The sequence below is a fragment of the Mastomys coucha genome, unplaced genomic scaffold, assembly GCF_008632895.1.
Source record: "Mastomys coucha isolate ucsf_1 unplaced genomic scaffold, UCSF_Mcou_1 pScaffold15, whole genome shotgun sequence".
Classification (NCBI taxonomy): domain Eukaryota; kingdom Metazoa; phylum Chordata; class Mammalia; order Rodentia; family Muridae; genus Mastomys; species Mastomys coucha.
The window spans coordinates 110875360-110902829 of NW_022196897.1; the positions used below are offsets into that span (position 1 = coordinate 110875360).

General features: G+C 43.8%; 1 protein-coding gene across 1 annotated transcript in view; it reads right to left on the reverse strand.

Moving 5' to 3' along the window:
- Positions 1-12203: 12203 nt before the first annotated feature.
- Positions 12204-27470, reverse strand: part of Fbn1 (fibrillin 1) — a 209270-nt gene continuing 194003 nt past the window's right edge. Inside the window, exons 58-65 of the mRNA XM_031371746.1 lie at positions 26630-26755; positions 26294-26416; positions 23516-23632; positions 23137-23265; positions 22225-22344; positions 19938-20169; positions 14783-14957; positions 12204-13668 (exon numbers count right to left, since the gene is read on the reverse strand). Of these exons, the coding sequence (XP_031227606.1) occupies positions 13279-13668; positions 14783-14957; positions 19938-20169; positions 22225-22344; positions 23137-23265; positions 23516-23632; positions 26294-26416; positions 26630-26755 (1412 nt within the window). The 3' untranslated portion in view covers positions 12204-13278. The remainder of the gene's footprint in view (positions 13669-14782; positions 14958-19937; positions 20170-22224; positions 22345-23136; positions 23266-23515; positions 23633-26293; positions 26417-26629; positions 26756-27470) is intronic.

The window sequence follows — 27470 nt, forward strand, 5'->3', positions numbered from 1 at the left end:
CACATGAGCAGATAAGTCTCTTACATGCCAGTCCTAAGGATGACAAAGACTTACCCTTAGTAACATGCTGTAGAAGATTTCACCCCTTGGAAAAGCCCAAAGTCAAGCACCTGTACATAGAAAACATTATTATTTACACAACAGCTTTACACCGTAGAGATGGCGCCTCTCTTTCAGCTCTTCTTGTCCTGGTTTGAGTCTGCAATGTTCCCTGATAGGCCGTATGTCGAAGACTTGTGATGGGTGCTTGAGGCATGGGTGTTGGATGACCGGGCTGACTGTGGAGAGGCAGAACCTAGACGGGGGGGCGGGGGTCAGTTGGTACTTTTAACTAAGATTCCTATTCCTAAGTAACTCCCATTACTCCAAGGAAGGCTGAGCCATGAAAGCATAGGTTAGAATTTTTTAAAAATCTACTTATGAAGGTTGTGGTTCTACCCCCATCAGTGGCCTGCTGAAGGAGTCATAATTAGATGGCAATATTGGGAGGTGATAGAAGCTAAAAACTGGTGCCCATGGAGAGTAAGAAGGTCATCAAGGGCATGCTCTGGAAGGTGTATCTTGTCCCAGATCCTCGCTCTTGCTTCATTGCTTCCTGCCATATAACAACATAGGCATCTTTCTTGCACTTTGCACTTCTACTTCTATGAGGAACTAACTACTGTCCCGCAGCCCCAGAAACCCAGGAGCAAGCAACTGACTAGGAATTAAAATTCCTAGCCAATGGGCCTAAACAAATCCTTCCTCTTTTAAGCTAATTTCTCTCAGATATTTTTATAGCAATGCAAATATGATGAACACAATTCTTGTAACTAAAACCATTGGAAGTTCACTTTGGAAATAAAGAAGGTAGAGAACAGAGGTCCAAGATGATTGTTGGGTTTTATATGTGAGTCAACATAGTTAATGTCAAACATAACTCACTGGAAAGAAGCTTGGGCACCAGAGAAGGTGACTCAAATATAGGCTTACGTATTCATAGACACCGGAGGAAGAATCTGGCTGTTCACAGGACATGGTGGTAGATCCAAGCCTGCAGTTGCCAGGTGTCAGGGACAGAGATGTTCCATTTGAATCTCAAGGAAGATCCAAGATGTGTTCCCAGTACTATCTCCCCAGGGGTGTTGGATGCTAAGTGAGCAACCTTTCGGCTCTCCACTGTGTGCCAGCCCCCATGGCAAGCTTCTCTGTGGATATGCCACATGGGCAGCTTTGGTTCCTACTTTTGGCATGGTGGCTTGCTGCTCACCCCCTCTTAACACCTTGTGTCACTCACTATAGAATGCGTGTCTTTCTTTGTGTCACCTATTCCCATAGTTCTGGATCCATCATCTTAGTTCTGATTTCTTCATCTCTTGTTTGGCTCCTGACCTACAACTCGAATCTGATCTTTGTACTCAAATCCGAACTTTGTTCAAATAGCTTCCTTCTGTACGTCTGGTTTGGAGCTGTTACTGTTTTACTGTGATTGGCTTTTATTGGGAGAGAAAAAGAGTGACCGGGGATGGAACTGGAAAACTCAAGTTCACCTCTTGAAGTGCTTTAATGAGAAACTTTGAAAAAGCCTTCTTCCCATGAATTTCTGTTCAAAAGGCATCAGCCCCATTGTAGAAGCAGCCATGTCCAAAGAGCCAAGAGCCCAACCAGGGACCCAAATGCAACCTAGGGGTAGACAGAGGCTCCTGCTGACACACACGCTCCTCAACTCAGAAAGACAGCCCAAGCAAGAACATGTGAGCAAGACAAGACAGTAGTATGGAGAGTGTGTCCAGGATGAGGGTTTGAGTCCCACGGGGTCTGCTGTGTTGTAGCTGGGTGACTAACACATTCCTCGAAGTTCTACAATGTCCTTCCTCATTGGCACAAGTAAGTAAATCATGCAAACAAAGTGTGAGAGGAAAGAAAAAATCATCACAAATACTAAGGTAAAGGCACCGAAAGTCAGACATCTGTCCTGAGGTGAGAATGGGCCTGGCGGTATGTATGAAGAGGAGAGCATCTCTGCTGCTGATGCAAGGCAACCCATGACTTAAAGTGTGAAGAGTACCTGGCCAGTGAAACACTCCTGTCAGCTAGCTAGTGGGAAGACTGAGGCAGGGAGATTGCCAGTTCAAGGACTTTCTGGGTTACAGAAGGAGTTGAAGGCCAGTCTGACCCAGGCTCATGAGAAAAAAAAAAATGGAGAGGGCCTTGGTGTATAGCTTAATAGTAGAGTGCTTAACCTAGTATGCATAAAACCCTGCACTCAATCTTTAATACTGAAAAAAAAAAAACCAATATGGTGGGTAGATGGAGATAGACCAGTGACTGTCGATCAGAGTCGGACTGTTTATGAAGCCCAGGACTGGCTCTGGTACTCAGTATATCACAACTGAGGGGTCCTGAGAGGAAGTGAGTCTGTGGATGGAGGACAGGCAGCATACAGAAGGTGCACATCTGATACACATAGCGCTGGTTTGGGCTGCTGTGGCCTTATCCCCAGTGCTGCTTTAAGGACTCTGGCTCCTTGAGTAAGCAGAGGCTGCCTTTGGGGCCAAGTCATCAGTTCCCTAGAGGGGTGAGGGGTGCCATCAGAGGGGAAACTCTGTTACTACCCAGTGGTAACTGTTGCCAAAAAGAACAGTCAAGAAGCTAGCTAGCTAGCCCTTCTGTTTAATGCTTTCCAGTGATGTTCCTTGGGACTGGCCCCTTGGACTGAAGAAGCCTTGCTGGGGTCTTAGGGTTCTCACACGGACACAATGCGGTTGCTTTGGCATTTGGGGCTCATATTTTGAGAGGATTTGACTGCATTTTGTGCCCCGGGCTAGTGAATCGGTTACATTTGTGAAGTGATTAGAAGGCTGCCTGGCCCATTTTTAAAGGCTCTATAAAAGATGCTCCTTATTATCGAGCACACGTGCCTTAGCAGCCAAGAGCACAGAACAGTACTTCTTGGCAGTTAGAGCTCCCTAAGGAGAGGGCGGGCCTTAGAAGCCAGAGAAGAGAATGGAATCATTTAGCTGACACACACCCCGATCCTCCTTGGAATCTTCCACCCACAGAAGTCTGACCCAATTTGTTGGGCTCTTCTCCTGAGACCCCCTGGGTTTGAGCACTAAAATCCAAACCTCCATAATGGGCTGTGGCTAGGAAGAGGGAACAGAACTTGCCCCACCCGCCTTAAACCTTACCTCATCTCCTCCCTGGGGCCAGGAGGCTGCAGGTTTTGCCTGGTGGGCAGTAAAGACTTTCCCGTGGATGGAGAAGCAGCCAGGTCATGGGCACCCTGTAATTGATTGTCTCAGTTAGGGGAGAAGAGGCCATAATGTCAGTGCTAGGCAGTGCTAGCAGACCCTGGGCTTGATGTGTAGCTAGAGGAGTTTCAGGACTTTCAAACCTGGGGTTCTGTGCCATTTCTTTCAAAGTAGGGGGTTCACACCAATTATTTATGTCAGGTTGGGTGGAGACAACAATGGTTTGCAGCCTGGAGCTCCTATCTCTCTGAAGACCCATCTGGGCCCTACAGGAATGGAAGGCTAAGTGCTGAAGCCATCTTGGATGTGGATTTTTCATGTTATCTGAGAGCTGGGAGCATGAGCTACACTTAGGGAACTGGGTAGATGTGGGAAACCCAGGTCCCAGAAAGAGGTGACTTTCCCAGGGACACCAGATGATATATCAGGGAAAGCTTTATCTTAATCAGTGTGCCCATTTCTTCCACTTCCCAAACCACTACATTGCATAGATCCTTCCTTCATAGGATTATTCCTTTCAGAAAGGGATTGAAGTGAACGTAATTCTGCTCTCATGCCTTACCATGCAGTGGCCATGCTATGGCATGGCCAATGAGAGATTATTCATGAGCAATAATGAGAGAGGAGTCAGGGCCTTCTCTGATTGACCTACCATCTCAGTGGCTTCTCATTTCAGACAAATGAGAAGGAAGCCTGTCTACTCCATATAGACTAACATTCCAACTGTTCCCAAAGCAACCCAGGTAGCCAAATCACTGCACAAGTCATGCTAACCCCACCCCTGTTACCCTATCCCCTTTCCACACCCAACCTGCCAGCTGGCCAAAGACCACTCTATCCTCGCCATTAGGGTATCCTCTTTGTGTATAAGCCCAGGTGGGATACCATGCCCATGAAGAATTACCCAGCATCTCTGATGGAAAAGGCCTTTCACAGGTTTAAGGCTTCTTTTGTGGGAAAAACACACCACACAACTTGGAGAATTTATGGTTCATGAATTTATGGTGATGAAAAGCACTCTGAGACAGACTGAAGCTGGGAAGCCCCAGTTGGTCACCACTTGGCACATTTTTGTAAGCTCACTCCAGTCAAGCACTCCCAATTCATCTTTTCTCCGTCGTCACTATGTCCAGGGTGCCACAGGGCAAAATGCAACCTGAAAAGCCAGGTCTGGAAAGATACAAATGGCTTAACATAAACCACCTCTGTCAGTTGACATTTGGAAAAATTCCTAGAAAGTCTATGGAGTGTGTGTCAGCTGAAAAACATTTACTAAGCCCCATTTCCCCCAATCTGATCCTCCCCAAGAATTTAGCCTGTAAGACGCATCACTTCTTGTAGTGAGTTTTACATGTGGAAGTCATAGTGTAGCTATGTACATGTCTCTCTGGCTCATGCTGCTCTCCTGGCCACACATACACACAGCCTCTTTCAGCACCCCACTCAAGTTCCTCTTTCTGCCTTTAAGCTTATGATCTCCCACTTCTTACAAATGCTTTCTGTTTTTAGTTTAGCACCACACAGTTTAACTCTGCCTCTAAAGTGACTTAGAAACACTGAGGTTGGCTTGACCTGGAGCCTGTGGCTGGGCAAGCTAGGATATCTACTGCCCTCCTATAGACAAGTGTTTCTGAGACCCAGTTCCCTGTGACAATCTATCACTTCAGACTAGAGGTTGTTATAGCATCTCAGGTGCCATGGGCTAACCTCTCTCTGCCTCTCCTCTTTATGGGCTTGGATGCCATACCCTGGCAGTTTAAGTTCAAGAGCTTCAAGATGTAATAATACATACATACATACATACATACATGGTTCTGAGATTTGAAAACACAAGGTTTAGTAAATGTTTTCATCCTGATTCCTTGGTCACCACTTAGAGAATTACCTCCCCAAATAGTCTGCCAGCCAGGAATTTGCACAGGACTTGGGGCAAGAAACAACCTCCATTGCATTACACCACTGAGATTTTTTTTTTCTCCTCTGACCAAAACAGATAAATGAGACCAAGTCCCATGTCTGTGTATGTTGGAAAGGTTGCCCAACTTGCCCAGGTTCAGAGTCTCCATTGATAGAGAATTATCAAGAGAGCGCAACTTCAGGTTGGGTGTGAGGAGTAAACATGGTGCTTCTGAAGTGCTCACAATATTGTAGAGGCCAAATATCTTCTCTATGTGTCATACATGTATGCATGTTTCTATATGGTAGCTTCACACCTCACTCTTATTACTGGACTGCATGTCCTCTGAATAGTCATTCAATGCTGTCCTTCTGTAGATACCAGAAATCCCGACACAAGTCATACAGGGCCTCAGTACCTATTTACTGAGAAGAGAATCATCATGACATCTCCCCACCGCAGCCCACCCATCCCTTCACACAGCTTCCTTTGTTCTGTCACCTATGACCTTCTGCTTGTCTAATGCTTCCTTTGGCTTCCCACAGATCAACACCTTTAAAGAGCATTTTTGTGTATGGCTTCTTCCCAGTGAGTAAGTAAAGGGTGTGGTGTATCTACTTGGATGAAAGTGCCTTTGTGGTTTGTAACAAATGGATGGAAGCCAGGCAGGGAAGGGGGGAGTCGATGACTGGGTTCTTGGAGGACACATGCTAGAGATGACCTTGTTTTATATTTTTATAAACGAGCTGTAGACATGAATTGTATGATGAAATCTCTAAGTTGGAAGATGTCGCTGAGCCCTCCTTCCCAGAATAAAAAGATCAAATTGATGAGGATCAACCACCTCATCATCTTGGTATGTTGGAGTCTGAGGCATCATTTCAAGGCATTTTTAAGGAGAACATATATCCAAACGATAAGAGTAAGAAGGAATGAATGATGAGTTATTTTGTGTTGCCTTAAGCCAACACAATTCTGCTTATCTAAATGAAATCAGACACTGTCCTCCATGGTTGGAGAGGCTCCCACAGCTCCTCTTCAGACTGGCAGTTTTGACAGGACCTTTGCTTACATCTCCTCACCTCTTCTATAAAGGATCTGAGAAAAAGCAAGCCTAAAGATGCCGTGAGCACTCTGCTGATAGATGGAGAATAAATATCCTCCTGATTAAAAATACTTTCTATGTGATTCAATTTAAAAAGTGTTTTAAATGTGTAGACTTCGTTTTAAAAGCCTGTTGCGCACAAAACACAAGCATGGGCTGGCCAGGAAATTGGGCAACTTGGAGGAGTAGAGTATTTAAAATCCATTTCTCTGGTGTATGAGGATCTGCATTTAAGGAGAGCTAGATCTCAGAGAGAACTTTTATATAGTGAGCGTGCATTCCAGAACCTCCTTTTGGGCCTTTGAACCTATTTTTTGTGATATGAGAACTGGGAACAGAAAGGAGAGGCGAACTGCGAGGCAGAACTGATGTTTTTGAGCATGAACTCTAAAGAGATGCTAGATAAGAAGCATAACAAAAAACTGTGCTGTCTAAAGACAGGATAGGGCACACAAGAACACTGGTTCAGGGTTCTTTAAACTGGGATTTAAGGTATGTAAGAGGCAGGCTCTGTGTCTGGGGCTGATTGGCTGTAGGTCCACTGGTACAGCATCTTGTGGGCGTTAGAAATTCAGACTCTCAGGCCTAATGTCAGTTCTGTAGTTGTCTTTGCCCATTGAAATCTGCTCCAGGAACCTTGAACACAGACAAACAAATTGAGTTGTGAGTTCTCCAGGATTTGGTGCCTTTAAAGCAGACACTCATTAAACATCTACATTTATCACTGACTTACTAAGGACACACACAAAATTGAAAATAGATCTCTCTCTGGGAAGTTATTTCATGCATGTAATAGCATTTAAAGGTGCTTGGAATGGTGTTTCTGTATTGTGCCTTTTTAGTCATCAATAGCCACATGATTGAGTGCTCTCCCTCAGTGCATATACGAACATTCCTTTCCCAGCTCTCAGTTGGCAATGGCAGCCCTACTCTTCTGTATTTCTTGATTTGCTTTGTATTTTTATGTGTGGTTTGCTGAATCAGAAAACTTCCTGGGAGGCATATTAAAAGTGTACATTTTATAATAGAATGCATTGCCAAACCATTCTGTAATTTATACATTTCAAAATGGAAGCACTGGGGCCAGAATGGGTGGTGGCCTGGCCTGTATCCCGTCATGTAACTTGTACATTCTTAATAGAAGCTGATGTCTGCGAAAGAAAGCATTTGTTCTCTTTGTAGAGACCTGCCCACTTGGAAGAAACTGGATGGTATTTCTGAGGTTCATATTTTAGAAGGTTTCTTTGATATTTTTGCTATGGACAAACTTCATGTTGGACACATTGGCTTCATGCAAATAAACCAGTATGGAGATAAGATTTTCTCACAGTGGCAAGTATGAGAGGAAGATTGTAGGTGGTTAGAATCTGGACAAGTACCCAGCAATGTCTACAAAAACTCACTGCTGCCTGCATGTTGTCAGCTAGTGCCATGAAACTCCAGTGAAATTATAGTCAGCAGAGACAGGAGATGTCACATCTTACTATGTGATAACATGAAGCCCCGTTGATTACAATGATGGTAGAAAAAGGGGTCATGTGAGTTACCGGGAACAATATACCCTTGACTGCCAGATTCTCACAAAGGCTCTACATCTTCAGAGTAGTAGTTTTCAGTCAGGGCTGCACACTTGAGTCACCTAGAAAACTCCTAAGACTGGTCATGGCTGGACCACAGACCCAGGTTCTGAATTAATGGGTTAGGGATACAGCCTAGATCCAGAGAGTGCTTTTAAAGAGCCATGGTGATTCTCATGTGCAGCCACGGTGGAAATCCATTAGTGCGTGGATTCTTCCTGGTGAAAAGGTAGAGACGTGTGTATGACTTAATTAGAATAAGCAACAATCAAAATGTTTCCAGATAAAATAGCTATCAAATTCCCAGACCATCAGAGACGAGGCAATGAACTTGATTTCTTGTGGGAAGGACTGTATTTTTTTGTTCATTGTTTTCAAACAAACATGGAAAGAGTATATGCCATTTCCTCTAAGATCCTTTTGGTAAGTGTCCTGGAACATAGCCCCAGACCTTCTGTTGACCTCTGGTCTTTCTGTGGGTTCTGAAGAAAGAAGCAGCATTGGTGACTATCTACTTAGTCTCTGCTACAGATCAACACTGTGGAAATATTTAAAACACTTTTCTTTTGTTATCTATAAACCTCTAAATTAAGACCATGTCTTAGTGTTTCAACATGAATGTTCAATATTAACCTTAGATATCAATTTCATTCTATGCTTACCGAGGCAATGATATTCTAAAGGACATTTTGGTTATAATTTTAGCAGGAACTGACAGGATCTAATTTTACCAACAAACTCACTGCTTTCTGTGCGGATCAGCACAGATTTATGTGGGAGAGACACGGAGGAATGGGTTTGTGATTTTGATGATATAGACCCAATGTGCAAGGTGACATACCACAGTTTCTTGCATGTTGTCTCCTAGGGCCGTGAAACTGAGGTTTATAACACAGACACTTTAGGTCTTGAATGTTATGTGTAATTTCTACCTTGACAGATTTCTACATTGCAGTCGACACAACTTGCTTTAGTCATTTATCCTTTGTCTCCAGCAGTGATTGGGTACATACTACGCTGTTGAACATAAGGAAGGGTGTTTGAGTCTCATCTCAACCTCTGTACAGTCAGAGACCTTTGGTAAGACCCTTAGACTTGGGTACTGATAAATATCCAAGCGGAGATAAGAATCAAGGAAGCATAGATCACATGGTTTAAATTTAGGAAAAAAACTTGTATAGTGGGTAATAAATATAGCAGGATAATTCAGAGAGGGTGATGCAGTAACCACCAGTTACCAGACTCAAAAACACAAAAGAGTTGCCCCCAGCCCTCCCAGAGGTTACCTCTCAGTACACTTTCTTTGTAGGTCAAACTTCATGGTCTCTGGGGAGAAAGTCTTGTCAATGATCAATGGAGAACTTTGAGAATGGTGGTCGAGTCTTCCTGTTTCTTCCAGTAGGTGTGAGGTCTGTGTGGGTGGACCTGAAGACATTGTTCCCGGGATGTGGTAGCACATAGACTTTGGCTCCATCTAGGAGTTCATGACGCCTGCAAATGACCCTGGGGCAGCCAGCCCACAAGAACACAGGAAGCAACAGGCCCAAAAGGGGCCTGTTCCCTGCTTGCTGGGGCCTGCATCCCTGGGGCTTGGTCTTAGGACCACCCGAGAGAAGACAGAATGCATCCAAAAAGGATGGTCTCCATGTGATGGAAACAAGAAAGGTATAGAAAAGCCCCTCGTGCTGGGTTTGTGTAGTTAGGAGAACACCCAGTTCTGACAAATTAAGATCCCATTAATCCTTTCTGACAGGTTTGGCTTTCTTCTCCAGGGTTCAGCTCACCATGTAGACACAACTCCGTAAGTCTGTGACCCCTTTCTTTCAGTATCTGGGAGGGTGGATGTTTTCAAATATCTCCATTTCCAGGCCCCAAAAGTTTAATCATTTAGGTTCAACTTAATTCTCCCCAAGCGAGTATTTTAGGGTGAAGAGGAACCGGATCTCTTCGTATTTCTGCAACTCCCAGCCCAGCTGCAAAGACTGGGTCAGGTGGGGATGGAGGTCAGGCAGGAACTGCTGAATGAGGACTTCTCTGCCAAATGCTCCGCCTCTGCGGTACTTAACCTTGAACCCAAGCTCTTGTCTGGATTGAAGAAATACTGAGAAGCCTTGGTGCCTTCTAGCTGACACTGTAACCAATCCCAGGGGTCAAAGAAGAATCCGGGGGGGGGGGGTGCTGAATATTTTTTTGAAATACAATAGTCACAGGGGTCAAAAATAATAATGACTAACAAGCCAGCATGAATCACAACTTACCTGCTAAGACTGGATTCAACTGGCAAAGAGGATACACCTTCCACTTGCCAACAATCAAAAGTGACCGTTCCATGCGTGTGGAAAGTTTGAGGATGCAAACAGCTGACTCTCTAAATGGATGGCGTGACTTTTTTTTTTTTTTTTTTTTTTAAGAAAAAGAAATTGGATTCATTAGCAATTAGTTGAAATAACAGATTTTGTAGTGTTGCCAGGTCCTGCAGTGTCAAATGTCCCAAACACATGCCTACGAGGATGTGTGTCTGAAAGTCAGTCTTTCTAGTGGTATTGATCTCCTACCCTTTAAAAACAATGTCCTTAAGCCAGTGAATAACTGTGTTTCTAATATGTCTCTAAAAACTGCAGTTGAAGCTAGAAGAAGTCCATGGTGTGGACAACGCTGACCTGTTATTTGAAAACCCCAGCCATTTATAGGTATGGACACATTTATATTACCAACCCAATTGTCCTTTGTTTTGGCCCATCTCATTTACAAGCATGATTTCTGAAGTGAAACAGTATTTGTAATGGCAGCATTCAAAGCAATTTTGGCTGAGTAAAGTACGATTTGTTGCACAAAAATGTAGCTGTTTATGCAAGTTTAAACTTTTCACAAGGGCAGCTGAGTTCACTTCAATGCTACTTACAGAATAATTATTGGCAAATGAAACAGGCTGTGGGAGAGATGGGGTATTTTCAAGCTTCTGCATGGTTTAGAGAGTCAATTCTCTGACTATCAAAAGTAAAATGGAAAGGCATAGGACAATCGAAAAGTGCAGGTTGAGATCCTGGGAGAGGAAGGGGCTTTACAAGGAACATTTACAGTGGAACAACGAGGCAAATGTTGTGTTACTGTCAGAAACATGGAAAATATGCTGCTCAACAGTGCTGGCTCTGGAATAAATAAAATCCAGACTTAGACTATTAAAAATATCAAAGTGGCCTACCACGTGCCAACTCCATTTTCTTCTGTTGTTTGCCATAAAGAAAATCTATTATTGAATGGAATACAGTTTGGGTTAAATTATCAAAGGCGTTTTCCTTATGAAATCCATCCTTTGCCAGATGTGATCAATCCTTCGCTAGTGCGTTTCCTACACTTCCATTACTGGGTGATAGGTGCAACATTAAAAGGAAATCTGGGTTGTATTTTAACCTCCAGCTTAAGGCACCAATCCCATGCATCCTCAGCTCATCTCTGCTGAGCAACAACTACGACCAACATTCTTCTGGATGGCAAAACCAGAGATTTAAAAAAAACAAACAAACCCAGAAAGCAAAAGCCAGACAAACCAACCAAGAAACAAAAACTCTTTAAGATATCCACAGGCATTAAATAGATCCCAGTGCCCCTATCTAACCTAGCTGAACTCAGCACACTGCAAGGAAGCCCATCCCCTCCATGGGTAGCCTTCTCATGAAGAAGGTATGTGTTAAACTAAGGCTCATAGCACTCGACACGACACTGGTGTGTCTTCTGAGAAAGCATAGCTACCCCACTGGACTAGCATACAGCTTCCAAGAGTTTGAGAGGACTTTCCCATGTCTTGGAAAATTCCACTCTCGACCTCCCTTCATGTAACAAAATTAATTCGTCTTATTTTCACTCCCACAAACTGTTTTGCTGGCCTGGGAGATTTAAGTTGCTTTTTTTTCCCTTCTATTAACTAAATGAGCTTAACAGCTAAATATTGAATATTGCATTTAAAATAAACCACCATTTTTCAAGTTAGGACATTTGAAAACCAAGAGATGCAGCATTCAGTTGGATTTGATTCAATCAGCTCTCTATAAATTTGTCTAGCACTGACCAACAACAGATGTTCAGGGGGAAGGATGGAACACCTTGCCAGAGCTGTGTACTTGAGGGCAAGGGGCATGAGGTTTAGTCGCTTGAAGAGAACAACTGAATTTTATATTTGTGAGTTCTTAAATCTGGGAGTTTAAAAGCCCCAGGACTAATTAGGTCACATCTTAGAAATGATGCTGGAATCTAAGTGTCTTCCTAGGAAAGTCAGATAAGGAACCGAGCATCGGCGATCCATAATCACCATCAAGGGACTAACTGAAGATTCGATTTCTTCTCCTAGTGCTTACGTTACGCATGCACAGAAGCCACAGATAACAAACCAAGGATACTTTAAACCCAGGAGACTTTATTTCACCTCCAGAAAGGCCCCTCCAGCCTCAATCCACGCAAGAACACAAAATCAAGGTGTAAACTAAAACGGGGAGGGAGGGGAGGATCCCTTTATTGTGACGTCATGACATTAACCCCTCGTTGACAGGAATGACTGAGAGTGATTTTGCCATATTGCACGTGCTGTGTGATGGAGGATGCACTGGTGATCCTCTGGCGGCTGAGGCTGCTTCCTTGTCCTCCCCAACCTCAGTGCACAAGCGGGCCAGTCTCAGAGAATCCACTACCATTTGGTGTAGATGTTTAACAAGTCTTTGGTCTTAATAAGCACCATTACAAACCCTCACATTAAGGGCTTTATTACTGTAGTTTATAAATGTTTCAATGATAAAAAATAGCACGTTACAGTGTACACACACTTAATTTACATGTACTGCACCATACTCATAAGTGAGATAAGCTACTGAACTAACTCTGGTTGATTGAAATGAAGTATTTGAATTGAGTACTTGGCAATTTGGTTCCTAACTTGTGTCCTTATTACAGTGCATCAATAAATCTATTTTGAGAATTTACTAGCACCAAACAGACAACATAAACCTACTACTTGCACTCGGAGAAGCAAAGTTTTGAAACTTTGAAGACGAACTCGGAACAGTCCATCAGATGGATGTGTGTTCCTGTGCGGCGGTTGGAAAGACAGTCCATCAGATGGATGTGTGTTCCTGTGCGGCGGCTGGAAAGACAGTCCATCAGATGGATGTGTGTTCCTGTGCGGCGGCTGGAAAGATAGCCCGTGGTTGGCATGAATGGCCAACCTCAGTGGATATTCACGTCCCAGTTTTCAGGAATCAATACGCATGAGCTACTCACGAGAAGCCTGAGAAAGTGGTTGTTTGGACTAGGATCATCACTGTACCTTGATGTTGCCATTCAAGGATGGTGCTCATTTATACAGATTGACTCGGTGAATGATTGTACCATGATGTGAAGGTTCTGGCTTGGGGAAAATATAATTCTACCTACCTAAAGTTGCTTTTTCATTTAATTATTGGGTCTCTGGATGGTGAATTAATGCAGCAAGATCTGAATTTTCATCTTCAGGTTATCTCCCAGTTCACCGCTGAGGTAGTCTTTGTCATATCTGTCTTCTAACTGGTTAAGTTCTTTCTTTTTATAAAGTGGAGTACTGCTGATTTGTAAGGAGTAGGTTCCAGCCACTGGCTTCTTCTTCGTGAAGTGGAGGTAGCTGACTCCTTCTTTCTGGTTGATTTTAAAGAAGCCATCTTCATTTCCAGATTCAATCAAGTATTTGTTGTGGTTCATCAGAGTTGTAAGGGCCGGCAGGAGCTCTAGGATTCGGACCTTGTTATTCACATGGGAAATATTGAAAGCAAAGCTAGCTGGCTTCTCCACATCCCAGCTCGCGAGGCTCACGTTGGCTTCCATCTCAGACCCATCCTGGAAAAGACACATGGCAATGGGATAAATCCAACTAAATATGTCCTTTACTTCTCATAACTAAAGAAAAAGCCATTCAAGTCTCAAGCCAAATATAGTTTTCTGCTTGTGCAGTATGTTAAGCTGAAAAGGCACACTTGTAGGCACTTTGTTTAAGTCACAAATGTATTCTCGAAAAATTAAATAGATGGGAGGAAGCCAGGTTGAAATCATGTATTGAGGAGAGTCTCTCAGTAGGTCCCAAAGTGTGGTCCCTGAACCAGCAGCCTTAGCATGCCTGGAAACCATTAAACATGCAAATTTTTAGCACCTCCCAGAATTCCTGGGGCTTTCCCCAGCACTCCATTCTAAAAAGCCTACCAGGTGACTCAGCCACAGTGATTTTTTTTTTTTAAAAGCTTGCTTCATAGTTTGTTTTCTTTTCAAAGACTTCTCTCATTTCCCAAACCACAGCAGGTGGGTTGCAGACTCAGAACACGGCTATTTTAATTTTGCTCACTGACAGGAAACCAACTCTTTTAAAGGACACACCTATGAACCTACTTCCTGGCTGGGATGAGCTGCTAAAGTCTGATGCTTTTCACTTAGCTTTCTGCTTGCCTCTTTGGGACCACATGGATTAGATGCTCCCAGCCTGGAGCCGGAGATCTGGGTGAATGAGTGCATTTCTGACTTTACATAGCATCATATGTCAGTCAAGTCCTCCCCCGACCCTCACTCCCATGGTTCTTTTCCATGGAGGAGCCTTTTCTACACCTTGGCCTCCATGTGGGGAGTCCCATGTGTGCATGCCATTCTGCCCACTTGCTACCCTTGACTTCAGACCTTGTTCTGTCTGCAGACACTGGGTAGGCGTTTGACTTTCTTCGTGGTGAGACAGAGGAAATGAGCAAGTGTGTGAAACCTGTCAAACTGCCACTTTCAAGAGGCAGCCAAAATAGATAAATAAAATAAACCCCCAACCCCATGGCCTCTTGTAAAGTACTGCTAGAGCCAGGAGAATGACTGGGCTTTCCCTCTGGGGAGACTGTTCACTCTTTGAGGTGTCCTTGGGAGGAAAGCATAGGAGCCTGAAGGCCCTTAGGTACCTGCAAACAAGGGGACCCTGACATACCTGGAGGTCAGAGGCATCTGTTTCATTCGTGCTTCTCCGTTTCCTGCCTCGTTTTGGGTAGCCGTTGATCTTACACTCGTAGCAGGCCTCTGGGGACAGGGAGTTGTCATCCATCTCACCGCTGGCAGGTGGCTCTGGGCCGCCTCGACCCATGCCCATTCCAGAAACACAATGCCTACCGCAGAAAGGAGTACAAGGCAGTTTCCATCAGATTCAGCAGCTCTGATGTTCAGCTTCCCTACTGACAACCGTCACCTGCTTCCAAAACCGTCATACCAATGCCCAGGTGTTTAGCTCCTGATGCCCAGTGCCCCGAGTACAGAGTTCTTTCTCTCAAGACAAAGGCTTGCATACTTCTTTGTCCCTACATTTCCCAGCCAAACGTCTGCAGTACTCATGCAGGGAGGGGGCACACTGAAAACTGAAGACCAAGGGTGAGTGAGATCATGTGACTTAGTGGGCCATTGAAACATGTCTTCTCTTTTATGAATCTTGTCTTGTGGGAGTACGGAAGGTTCCCTGCCAGCTGAACCTCTAGGAGTCAGCAGAATGTGGGTAGGTGGGCCATATCTGGGGCCTCTTTCTTGGACAACATATTTCTCCCTCTGCTGTGGCCTTGATTTTTATGTTTTAATTTTTTTTTTCAAGACAGGGTTTCTCTATGTAGTCCTGGCTGTCCTAGAACTCACTCTGTAGACCAGGCTGGTCTCGAACTCAGAAATCCACCTGCCTCTCCCATGTCTCTGCTGCCTCTGCTCCTACCACCCCTCCACCCCAGTCTTTTCTTTTCTTTTTCTTTTCTTCTTCTTCTTCTTCTTCTTCTTCTTCTTCTTCTTCTTCTTCTTCTTCTTCTTCTTCTTCTTCTTCTTCTTCTTCTTCTTCTTCTTCTTCTTCTTCTTCTTCTTCTTCTTCTTCTTCTTCTTCTTCTTCTTCTTCTTCTTCTTTTTTCCGAGACATGGTTTCTCTGTATAGCCCTGGCTGTCCTGGAACTCACTCTGTAGACCAGGCTGGCCTTGAACTCAGAAATCTGCCTGCCTCTGCCTCCCAAGTGCTGGGATTAAAGCCATGCACCACCACTGCCCGGCAGTCTTTTCTTTTTTACATCCTGATGTTTTTTGTTTTGTGTCCTTAGCCTAACCGTAGCCTTTTCCATCACTTCTGCCCCCTGCTGGCTCAGGTGTGGAGTACTCTTCCTCGGGTCCTTATGGCCCACTTCTTGTCTTATCCCAACGCTGCCATCATCCCTCCCTAATCCTCATTCTCAGCAATCACTTCTATTTGACAGTTTACTCTTGCTGATGTTACTATGGTAGGAAGGGAAGTCCATGCAGTTTGTCTGTGGGTTGATATGGGTCCATGCTGTGAGGAGGTACAATATATCCTTATATACAGCAATGGTCAGAGCAGAGCTTGCCCAACTGTGGGAAACAGTTTAACCTCAAGTCATTTCAAACCACTAAGACCATTGAAGTTGAGTCATCTGAAGGCGGATAAACAAAGCCATTGCCCTAGAGAGATCTAATCCTTGTTTCTCTGCTTTGCAGTTGTCGGAGCCAAGTTATGGAGTGAGCCCCACGTAGTATCTGATTTGTTTTTGTCAAGCTCCCTTTGTAGAGATTATCCTAAAACAACCCTTATTTTAGGGGTAAAGCCCACACAAGTGACATCACAGAGAGGCCAACGCTGTTATAAAAGGGTGGATTTCTACCATAAAATGTACACCAAACCTTACTAAACTGCTTCTCTATGACAGCTGACTTGTCCTTCACAGCGCTTTCCTGTTTGTCCATAGGATTCAAAATACAGCACCAAGGAACAGCTTATCGCTTGTGTTTCGGTATACTTTAGAGCTTCTCTAGTTCCCGGGGTCTTCTAAGGGCACATGTTTGTTTCCCTCTTCACCTAGCAGCATGGAACATGGATGAACAAGGAAATGATGGGGCGGGGAGGGGTGCCCATGTGTGCATCCATGTATGATGGCTCCAGGAAATAAGCCCAGATCTGCAGGGCTTGGCTCCTTTCTTAGAACTTTTCTCCAGTATTTTCTTGTCCCAGGAGCACCACTTATAAGAAATGTGGCTACAAAATCCCACTGGCAAGAAGCCAGTTTGGAGTGTCACAATTTTTTTTTTCTGGGAAAAATGGTTCTGGCATTAAACTATAAAAAAATACTGAGTCAGTTGAGAGCCAGACAGACATCTGGGAATTTGGGTCCTACTGCTGGCATTCCGAGAGCTTCCCACAAAGAATTCTTCTACCTTGAAGTTTATACAGACTGGAATAAGTCCCTGAAAGCCAGTGTGTCACAGACTCCAGGACCACTGAGTTCATATTTGGGATAAGTGTGTATGTGATTGTGTGTGTGTATATGTGTATGTGGTGGACAGGGACAGAGAGAAACAGAGAGAGAGACAGATAGAGTTATAATTAAGAGAGAGAGTTCTAATTAATAAATTAAGATTCATGAACTAGGCTGGGCTTGGTGGCACAGGTCTTTAATCCCAGCACCTGAGAGGCAGAGGCTGGCAGATTTCTGTAAATTCAAGGCCAGTCTGGTTTACAAAGTGAGACCAAGACAGCCAGGGCTGTTACACAGAGAAACCCTGTCTCAAAAACAAAAACATTAACAAACAAAGATTCATAAAGTAGATATACACTCAAGTCATTAGGGAAGAACTCGACTTTAAAAACTTACTAAAAACGTAAGCCATTGATAAAAACAGTGTTTCTTCTCTGCCCCAACTGTCATAAACATATTCACATTCACATCATTCATAAAGTTTTCTCTTTGGAAAATACAGTTAATTATTCCAATTCATATTTAGTGTGCTTTTTAAAGTCATTTCTGATATAAATTGAAGAGCGAAGGACAAAAGAAGCCTTAAAAATGGTAAGAAACATCCAGCAAGTTATCCATAACCTGACGGGAGCTAGAAGAGAAAGCACTGTAAGTCAAGAGAGAGACCAGCCCACTCCCATGGGAGGTGGGGAACACAACCCGCACCTGTGAGAGGCAGGTCAGCTGTGCAGGATGCACCCAGTTCTCTGTGGGCTGATCCGGAGGAGGAGTCTTGGAGAAACCAATTACCTCTCAGCAAGATGTGAAGAATATGAGACAGAAGCTGTACCGTGAGATATGAACCGTGTGGCTGCATTATGGCGTTGAATGGTTGAATGTTCTATGAGTTTCTAGAAATCTGGATACCCCTTTACAGATGCTCCTCTCAAACTTTTTCAAAACTAACTGGAATGAACCTGAGGATTATAGAAAGTGCGGTTCTCCACCAATAGCTTATGCTCTAAGATCAAGAATTGACAAATGAGACCTCATAAAATTACAAAGCTTCTGTAAGGCAAAGGACACTGTCAATAGGACAAAATGGCAACCAACAGATTGGGAAAAGATCTTTACCAATCCTATATCTGATAGAGGGCTAATATCCAATTTATACAAAGAGCTCAAGAAGTTAGACTCCAGAGAAACAAATAACCCTATTAAAAATGGGGTACAGAGATAAACAAAGAATTCTCAACTGATGAATACTGAATGGCTGAGAAGCACCTAAAGAAATTTTCAACATTCTTAGTCATCAGGGAAATGCAAATCAAAACAACCCTGAGATTCCACCTCACACCAGTCAGAATGGCTAAGATCAAAAACTCAGGTGACAGCAGATGCAGGAGAAGTTGTGGAGAAAGGGAAACACTCCTTCATTGCTGGTGGGATTGCAAGCTGGTACAACACTCTGGAAATTAGTTTGGTGATTCCTCAGGAAATTGGACATACTACTACCTGAGGACCCAGCTATACCACTCCTGGGCATATATCCAGAAGATGCTTCAACATGTAATAAGGACACATGCTCCACTATGTTCATAGCAGCCTTATTATAATAGCCAGAAACTGGAAAGAACCCAGATGTATCTCAACAGAGGAATAGATACAGAAAATGTGGTACATCTACACAATGGAGTACTACTCAGCTATTAAAAACAATGAATTTATGAAATTCTTAGGGAAATGGATGGATCTGGAGAATATCACCCTGAGTAAGGTAACACACATGGTATGCACTCACTGATAAGTGGATATTAGCTCAGAAGCTCGGAATACCCAAAATACAATCCACAAACCACAAGAAACTCAAGAAGAAGGAAGACCAAAATATGGATACTTCGATCTTTCTTAGAAGGGGGAACAAAATACCCATGAAAGGAGTTGTAGAGGCTAACTATGGAGCAGAGACTGAAGGAAGGACAATCCAGAGACTGCTCCACGTGGGAATCTTTCCCATATTCAATCATCAAACCCAGACACTATTGTGGATGCCAGCAAGTGCTGGCTGACAGGAGCCTGATATAGCTGTCTCCTGAGAGGCTCTGACAGTGCCTGACTAATACAGAAGTAGAGGCTCACAGCCATCGATTGGGCACAGGGCTCCAATGAAGGAGCTAGAGAAAGGACACAAGGAGCTGGAGGGTTTATAGCCCCTTAGGATGAGCAACAATATGAACTAACTAGTACCCTCAGAGCTGTCAGGGACTAAACCACCAACCAAAGAGTACACATGGTGGGACTCATGGCTCCAGCAGCATATGTAGTAGGATGGCCAAGTCATCAATGGGAGGAGAGGCCCTTGGTCCTGTAAAGGTTCTATGCCTCAGTGTAGGGGAATTCCAGGACCAGGAAGCGAGAGAGGGTGGGTTGGTGAGCAGGGGGAGAGAACAGGGAACAGGAAATAGGGTTTTTGTTTTTGTTTTTTGTTTTTTTTTGGAGGGGAAACCAGGAAAGGAGATACCATTTGAAATGTAAATAAAGAAAATATCTAATAAAAAATTAAAAAAAAGAAACTGCAGTCTAGATGTAATAATATGTAAGAGAAGTTTAAATAAAATTGAAAAAAAAAGAAAGTGCAGTTCTCTAGTAGGGCATATATATCATATGTGTGTGTGTGTGTGTGTGTGTGTGTGTGTGTGTGTGTATGTGTATACACCTGCCTCTGCCTTCTGAGTCCTGCTGGGATTATACATATACATACACATATATGTGTGTGTGTGTATAGTGTGTGTGTATGAATAGTTACAGATGTGTGTGTCTATGTGTGTATGAATATTTACAGAGTCATTACCCGAGGGCAGGAATAATAATACTTACCCTTGGCCTATCCGAAAGTACCCTGGAGGACAGCCACACAGGTAGCCACCCTCAGTATTAGAACAACCATAACTGCAGGGGGCCTGGGATGAGCCACACTCATTGATGTCTTGGCAGCCTCCGCTGAACTGTTCATACTGGAAGCCAGTGGGACACATGCACTTGTAACTCCCCAGGGTGTTGTGGCAGGAGGCTCCCCCACAGACATGTGCACTCAGGCACTCATTTTCATCTGCAGAGAAAACAAGGCAACATTACACATATGATACTTGCCATAGGATTCTAAGGAAGACTTTAGGTCATGTTCCTCATGACTGACCAGCTGGCCTATAGGTAGGGGAGTAGGCTCTCAGAAAAGAAAGCAGGCAGTGTGGCCAGTTTGGAGAGTACAGGAGAGAGGTGGGGGAGGCAGGTAGCCCCTTGCCATGCTGACTAAATATGGTAGGTTAGATGCTCCTAGCAAAATACCCAGGATGGCGCTAAGAAGGAGCCTCAGACTCCAGTTCTCTCTGAAAGCCAGTGCTAGTATGTTTTGCTCTGTGTGAGGCAGGACCACAGTTATAATTTGGAGTCCAGAGGTGGTGGGAAGAGACCGTACAGTTATCTGTATTCTTAGATCACAAGTGCCCTTAGGATGGATATCCCCAAAGCAGAGGCCTACCACAACCCCAGAGGCTCCTCTTGGTCCCTGAATGTGCAGGTCTGAGGATGGCTGATATCCTACAGGGGAGTCCTCCTCATTTGTATTTCCTCTTCAAAAACTCTGTAAGTGCCTGCAGGTGCCCAGTTTAGGCTAAGTCATACCTCCAGGTATGTCTGCTTTCTCTCTGAATGCCTATCCAAACCAGCTGTAGCTCCAGTTGTCTGAGCCATGACTAAAGTCTGTGTGGCTGAGAGAGATTCCGTGCATTCATTTCAGGCAATAACTTGGGGCGGGGTTTGCACTCATTTAAGTAAAACTTCCTACCATCCTGTGAGCATTAGGAGGCGTCTCCAGGCTTGCATGTTGAGCAGCAGCTGCCTCTATGCACTGAGCTGATTTACCAGCCCCCTCCCCCCCCATACTTATTTAGATGGATGTATATTCCTTGTTCACAGTGGTGAGTCTAATAAAGACACTGTCATCCAAGTGTACTGTGTACTTTGACCATACTTCCCCTCCTATACTCTGCCCCTTTCTGCCTCCATCCCCCCCTTTTTTCTCCAGACAATCCCCCTTCTACGTTCATGTCATGCATTTGCAGTTAGTAAATGGATGGGAAAAGTGGAAGGCCCAGGGGTTTTGCTGATAAATTCAAATACTTTGTATCATTTGTGTGTGTGTGTGTGTTTTCCATGTGGTTGCTGGGATTTGAACTCAGGATCTTAGGAAGAGCAGTCAGTGCTCTTAACCACTGATCCATCTCTCCAGCTCAGTGTGTGTGTGTTTATGTGTGTGTGTCTAGTATTATTTGTGGCTATATATCCTTCTCTCTTTCCCTCCCCTTCCAGCCATTAGCCTGACTTTGCCTCTTTGAAAACTCTCTAAACCCAAAGACCTCAAGTCTCCATCCAAGGTCCCTTAGGTTACAGGGATCCTAAAATAGAAAAATCAAAGATAATGTTGTCTATATTCTTTTCTCTATTTTAAATAAGGAATGAAGTATGCTATAGACACCATCTTTGATGATAGTAGGGCCAAATGGGTCCCACTCCAGCTGAAAGTTGAAATCTGCTATTTGATTCTAGAAAGGAACAGAGTTAATGGCCCCTGACCCTCTAACTCAACAACCAGAAAGAGTGAACCTCTGACAAGCTAAGAGTGGGCACATAGGTGGGGCTGGTCCAAGAGATCAGCTCTGTAGAGCCCGGTACTGGGGGAACCGTTGCAGTTCATGGCAGTGCTCACTCTAGATAACTTTATTTCTTGAGCCTTCTGAGCCCTATTTGGGATTTGGGGGCAAGGAACCCCAAACCTTAATTGACTTATTCTGATCTGGCCATGATCCTCCTGAAACCAAAGTAAATCTTCAAGGACCTAGATATCATAGAGAGATCCCCAGTGTGGGCTGATGACCAACAGTACAGTGGAAGAGGACGATATAATGTCGTCAAGGAGTCTAAGGGCATCTCATCCCCATTACGTCCAAAAGTCACTCACTCTATTACATGCTGTTAGATTATCACTTCCCTTTGGTTTCAAGTGGGAGAGAGAAACTTTCAGGGGGCTGTTGTTGGCTCAGTAACTTTACTTCAGAAGGAAGTTCCGACTCTGGGAGGGGCCAGCAACCAGGCTTCTTTTACTTGCCTACACACTGGTTCCATTGGTAGTGCTGGAGGTAGCCCTGAGGGCAACTACACCTATAGCCTCCGATGATGTTCTGGCAGCCATGTTGACAGCGGTGGTTACCCTCACATTCGTCCACATCTGTAAAAGAAGCAGAGGCTCCTGAGAGTCCCACCACCAGCTGTCTCTCAGGCTCTCTGAAGCCTCAACCATCTGCCTGTGAAGCTCAAAGGCAATTCTAGAAATAAGCCTTTCTCCCAAAAATGATTCCTATCAACACGTCAAGAATATCTACACTAATATTCCGAGATTCCCCAGAAAGTCTACAGATAAAAATGTTGCAGTTCACAGAATGCTATGGAATGACTCTGGAAACTATCTGTGTTTATTTGTACTGGAATTAGAAACCAAGAAATATCAATAAGAAAATAAAATCATAAGAGTTAAAATTTGAACATGAATTATACATTTGTGGAAGAATTATTTCCTACATGTATTTGTCCATGTTGGAGAAATCTAAGGACTCTGGCCCCAAATGTCAGACATTGAGTCGCTTTTGCTGAGTTATTCCTACTAAGTTAAATTGTTAACCTAAACAAAACAATCTTGATCTACATAGACAGGGCATGTGTTGTCGGTACAAGAAAATACATTTCTGAAACACAGGGCCCATGTAAACAGCCTGAACTTTAGTTGGATGGTTTCCTTGCTTAGAGATGTTTTCTTTTCCTTCATTTTTGCCTCTTTGCTTATTTATTTTTTATTTTTGGCTGATCTCCAACTTGTGGCAATCCTCCTGCCTCTGCCTCTCAAGTGCTTGGATTACAGATATACAGAAGAGATATTAGTTCCTGTCACTCACGGAAGTTGACAGCCACATACAACATCTCTACAAGGAGCTTCTAGCTGGATACAGCTGAGGTCTGTACCTACCTTCACAGCTGGCACCACTCTGATCGAGTGAGAATCCCCGCTGGCATTCACAGGTGAAGCTCCCTGGAGTGTTCTGGCAAACTCCCTTGGACCCACACAGGTTGATATCAGATGTGCACTCATTGTTATCTGGGGGAAGCAACAGGAGAAAAGGGGAGAGTGGCATACCCCAAAGCTGCTTTGCATCATTTGAAAGGAAGGGAGAAAGTTGACCCAGAGAATTCCAAATTAGGTCAATAACTTCTTATGGTATGTGCAGGGTCCAATATGTTCACCCCTGCATGCTGAACGTGATGTACTGTTATCCGGCAGCAGAGGGATTAGAAGAGTCTCTTACCAGAGCATTTGTGTCCCGTACACAGCTGTCCTTCCTACTTACCAATGCAGGCAGTGTGGTGCTGGGTAAACCCAGGAGGGCATTTGCATGTGAAGCCACCAATGGTGTTAACACACAGGAACTGACAGTTATGCTGCTTGGTCGCACACTCGTCAAGATCTGCAAGAAAGTGCAAAATGGAATTCAAGTTGTGCCCAAAAGGCTTGGATAGGAAGCATCTCTAGGCCTTGAAGGGGCCTGGGGCAGCACAGAGCTACAGCAAGGGGCTGGCAAGAAGGCAGGTGGTGGGCTGAGAAAGGAAGGGGAAAGTGGCTCTGTGGGGTCCAAGGTCTAGCAGTTCCCTTTAGCTAAAGACATGTAGGGATTTGTCAACAAGTTTATTTGAAAGATATTCTAAATGCCTAAAAGAATTGTAAAACGAAGTTAAAAAGTCAGTCTGAACATTCTCCATAACAGTGAAAACATCTAAGTGAAGATATCAAAAGAGATGTTGAGGCTGGAAATCTACTTGTTCCCTTAATTCAGTTGGTCTAAACGTGTGGGTTGCCTAAGACCATCGGAAAACAGATATTTACATTATGATTCATAACAGTAACAAAATTACAGTTATGAAGTAGCACCAAAAATAATGTTATGGTTGGGGGTTACCCCAAAATGAGGAATGGTATTAATGGAAGGTTGAGGAAGGCTGAGGTAAGGGAAAGGAGGGCTGAGAACCACTGCCTTCATTCCTTTCTGTTGCATCTAGAACAAACTTAAATGAGGCCATCAGTTTGATTTCTTTGGTAAGCAGTTCCTCTTTGAATGAAATAAAGTTTAACAACCAGGAAAGACAAAAATCAATCAATTAATCAATCTAGCTGATTTTGATGAACCAAACAAAAACAAAAAAATAAAAGAAAAAAAAAACCCTCTCCTATACTATAGACCCGAAGTTATTTTTCATCTCAGTACAGTCTCCTACCTTAACAGAGTCTGTTTGCACAGCCTTAGCTTCTGGACCCACTTCAAGTTCCAAAGGCATTTAAAGACATATTAAGAGCTACCAAGTATGTTGGACTTGAGGGATGGCTTTGAAATGCCTGGGAATTCAAGAGTGCTTTATCATAAACTCAGCCCCTGCACAGAGGCACACGTTGTGTGAGATTTGCTAGCAACTGCCTCTGTTCCTCAGCGGCCTTCCTGCCTAGGAGGGCACCTGTCTTAACCCGAGAAGACCTCCCTGTGCCCATCCTCAGATGGAGTCTTAATTGAGCTCTCTACTGCTGAGAGACCACCAGCTTCTCTCACCCGTGACTGGTGAGAAAACAGTGCCGTGGTCCTTCAGAGTTGTCCAATCCACTAATGGGAACCTTCCTGTTCTCAACCTCAAGAATATCTTCTATCTCCTCCCCCTCTTTTCCTTTTATATTATAATCAATAGCATACATGAACTGTACAAATTAATGTGGGTTTCACTGTGTTGTATCCATACTTGCATGAATCTTGCCCTGATCTCTTCTCTTTCCTGCCCACCCCTTTCTCCAGTGAGGGGAAGGGACTGGTCCCACATCCCTCCCAGAGCCTCTTTTCTGTTTTCATCTCAGAGTATGCGGGACACATATCTGCATACTTCCACATGTCAGGCCTGGACAAACTTGGACTTTATGAGAATAAGCAGAGAGAAGGCATGTGATGTAAAGACCCTGAGCTAACATCCTGGTCATCGTCTTGATGCTACTTGGAAGCAACTGTCATAGTCAGGTCTGTAGATGTTCCCTCATAGAAGCAGAGGTCAGGAGAGGGTCACTAGACCCTCACCTGAGACTCCAGTCATCCTCTCCTATGCCTCCTTCTGCTCAAGTTGCATGTTGATTCCAGAGTTACAGAGAGTGGGCAGGGTTCACTGAGGTGGGCGGTGATTACAGATGTATATCTTTGGGGAAATCACTGCCCCCACTGAGGTGAGTGTCTGCAGTGTCCCACTGCTGCAGATTACAAAAATGTAAATTTGTTTCCTTACAAATTGCAGACAGAAGAGATATTTCCCCTGAACATGTTTCTTTGGTTACATGAATTAATTCTTGCTCCAAGTCCCTATACTTGCCAGAGCTCACACTGATCCCTGGTGAAGCTCACATTTTTAAGGTTGTGAGCAGATGTTGGTATCAGGGACTTCTTCCCCAGTTATGGGATGATCTAGGACATAGGACCATGTCTGCATAGAAGAACCTCTGAAGATTTTATCTAGTAAGATGTTTAGGGCTGAATATATACTGAACAGATTTTATGAAAGGCAATTCCTAGTTGAGGAGAAATTTCTGCACAGAGTTTGAATGTTTCTCAATTCCATGACTCCCTCTGTTAAGTTCTTAGAAGGCATGGTGGCTTTATTTTGCAAACTTAAAATCTAGATAGATAGATAGATAGATAGATAGATAGATAGATAGATAGATAGACTAGTTTAATTAATCAGACACACTTCTCAGATCATGGTATGAAGACCTCCTAGACCACACTGTTGTTGAACAGAGAGTGAATAAATGAGGCAAGTGGAAAAGGATGGGAAATTAACTGGGATTCAGCCTCGCCAGAGCCTTGGAGAGTTGGAAGCAATGAGTCCTTCATGGATGTCATCCATGGATGCTCATGGGGCATCAAGCAAGAATGGCTGCTAGTACTAGCTAGCCTTAAGCAGCCTCCCTGGCCACAGCGTAATCCTCGGGGACCCACCCTCTACACAGGCACTAAGCCCAGGGAAGCAGGACTTGCGGATTGTCTCCTGATTATTCCCAGGCCTAACCAGAGGCGGGTGAGTGGAGAAAGCCAATGAGCACTTACCTTTGCAGCTCCTTCCGTCCTCTTGCAGAATATAGCCCTTCGGGCAGGAGCACTGGTAACTCCCTTCTGTATTTTTGCATATAAAATTGCAGGGCTTGGGAGCCTGGTTGCATTCATTCAGATCTGTGATTAAAGAAAGATAGTGTAGAAGTCCCTTTGAAAGGTTTTCTGAATGCTCCTTATCTATTCCTATAAACTCTGTGAAGAATTTGATGATTGCCTCATAATTTTCTATTAAAAGTAAAGATGCGTTTTAGATTGCTAGTGTGAGTTTTTTTTTTTTCTATAACCCAAAATTTCTACTTGGGAATAAAGCATTAGAAACAAAGTACCTACCTACACAGGCGGTCCCTGTTATATCTGGAGTGTAGCCAGTTTTACAGATGCAGTGATACGACCCTCTGTCATTGACACACTCCCCGTTTCGGCAAACATCGTGAATAACCTTGCACTCATCAATATCTAGGATGGATATAAATCACAATATAATAAATACATTAAAACATATAATGGGCAACATTGATACACTGGGGTCACTTGAGTAAAATTGTATATGCCATGTTGCTATATTAAGGACCAAAGTATTAAACCAAAAGGAGACAGAGGATCTCATATGCAATTGGTTACTCACTGAACAGCCAGTGAATGACTGTATGAGGTGATAATGAGAAGCTGTTCAAACAAAGGGAAAGTCTTAAAATAATGGGTCATCTAAAGTTGTGTTATTTTTCTCTTCTAGATTCATAGAATAACATTGCATGGAGACGTGTTTGGTCTTCTGCTCCATCTTGCCCTCACTCTTGCCTCCCATAGGCATCACATGAGCAAGTCATAGTAGAGGACCTTTTGGACAAGTAAAGACTAATTTTTCTTTCTGGTGTTACATGTTCAAAATAAGAAGGAAGTATCTTTAACATTTTCTTTGTTCTATTTGAAGTTAATCCTGAAAAATACCAAATTACCTAACGTGGGGAGGGAGAATGGAATCGACTTCCCTCTTCTGTATGGAATTAACCGGGCCTCTTGGGTAGATGATGGGGCTAGAGTTACACACGTTGCTAGACAGAGACACTCTTATTCGTGTCTCCATCACAGACAGAAAGGCTTGGAGAGTGCACTAGTGGCCAGTAAGGCCGGGCACCAACACAAGCAATTTGCTTGAGTTATTAGACCTTCA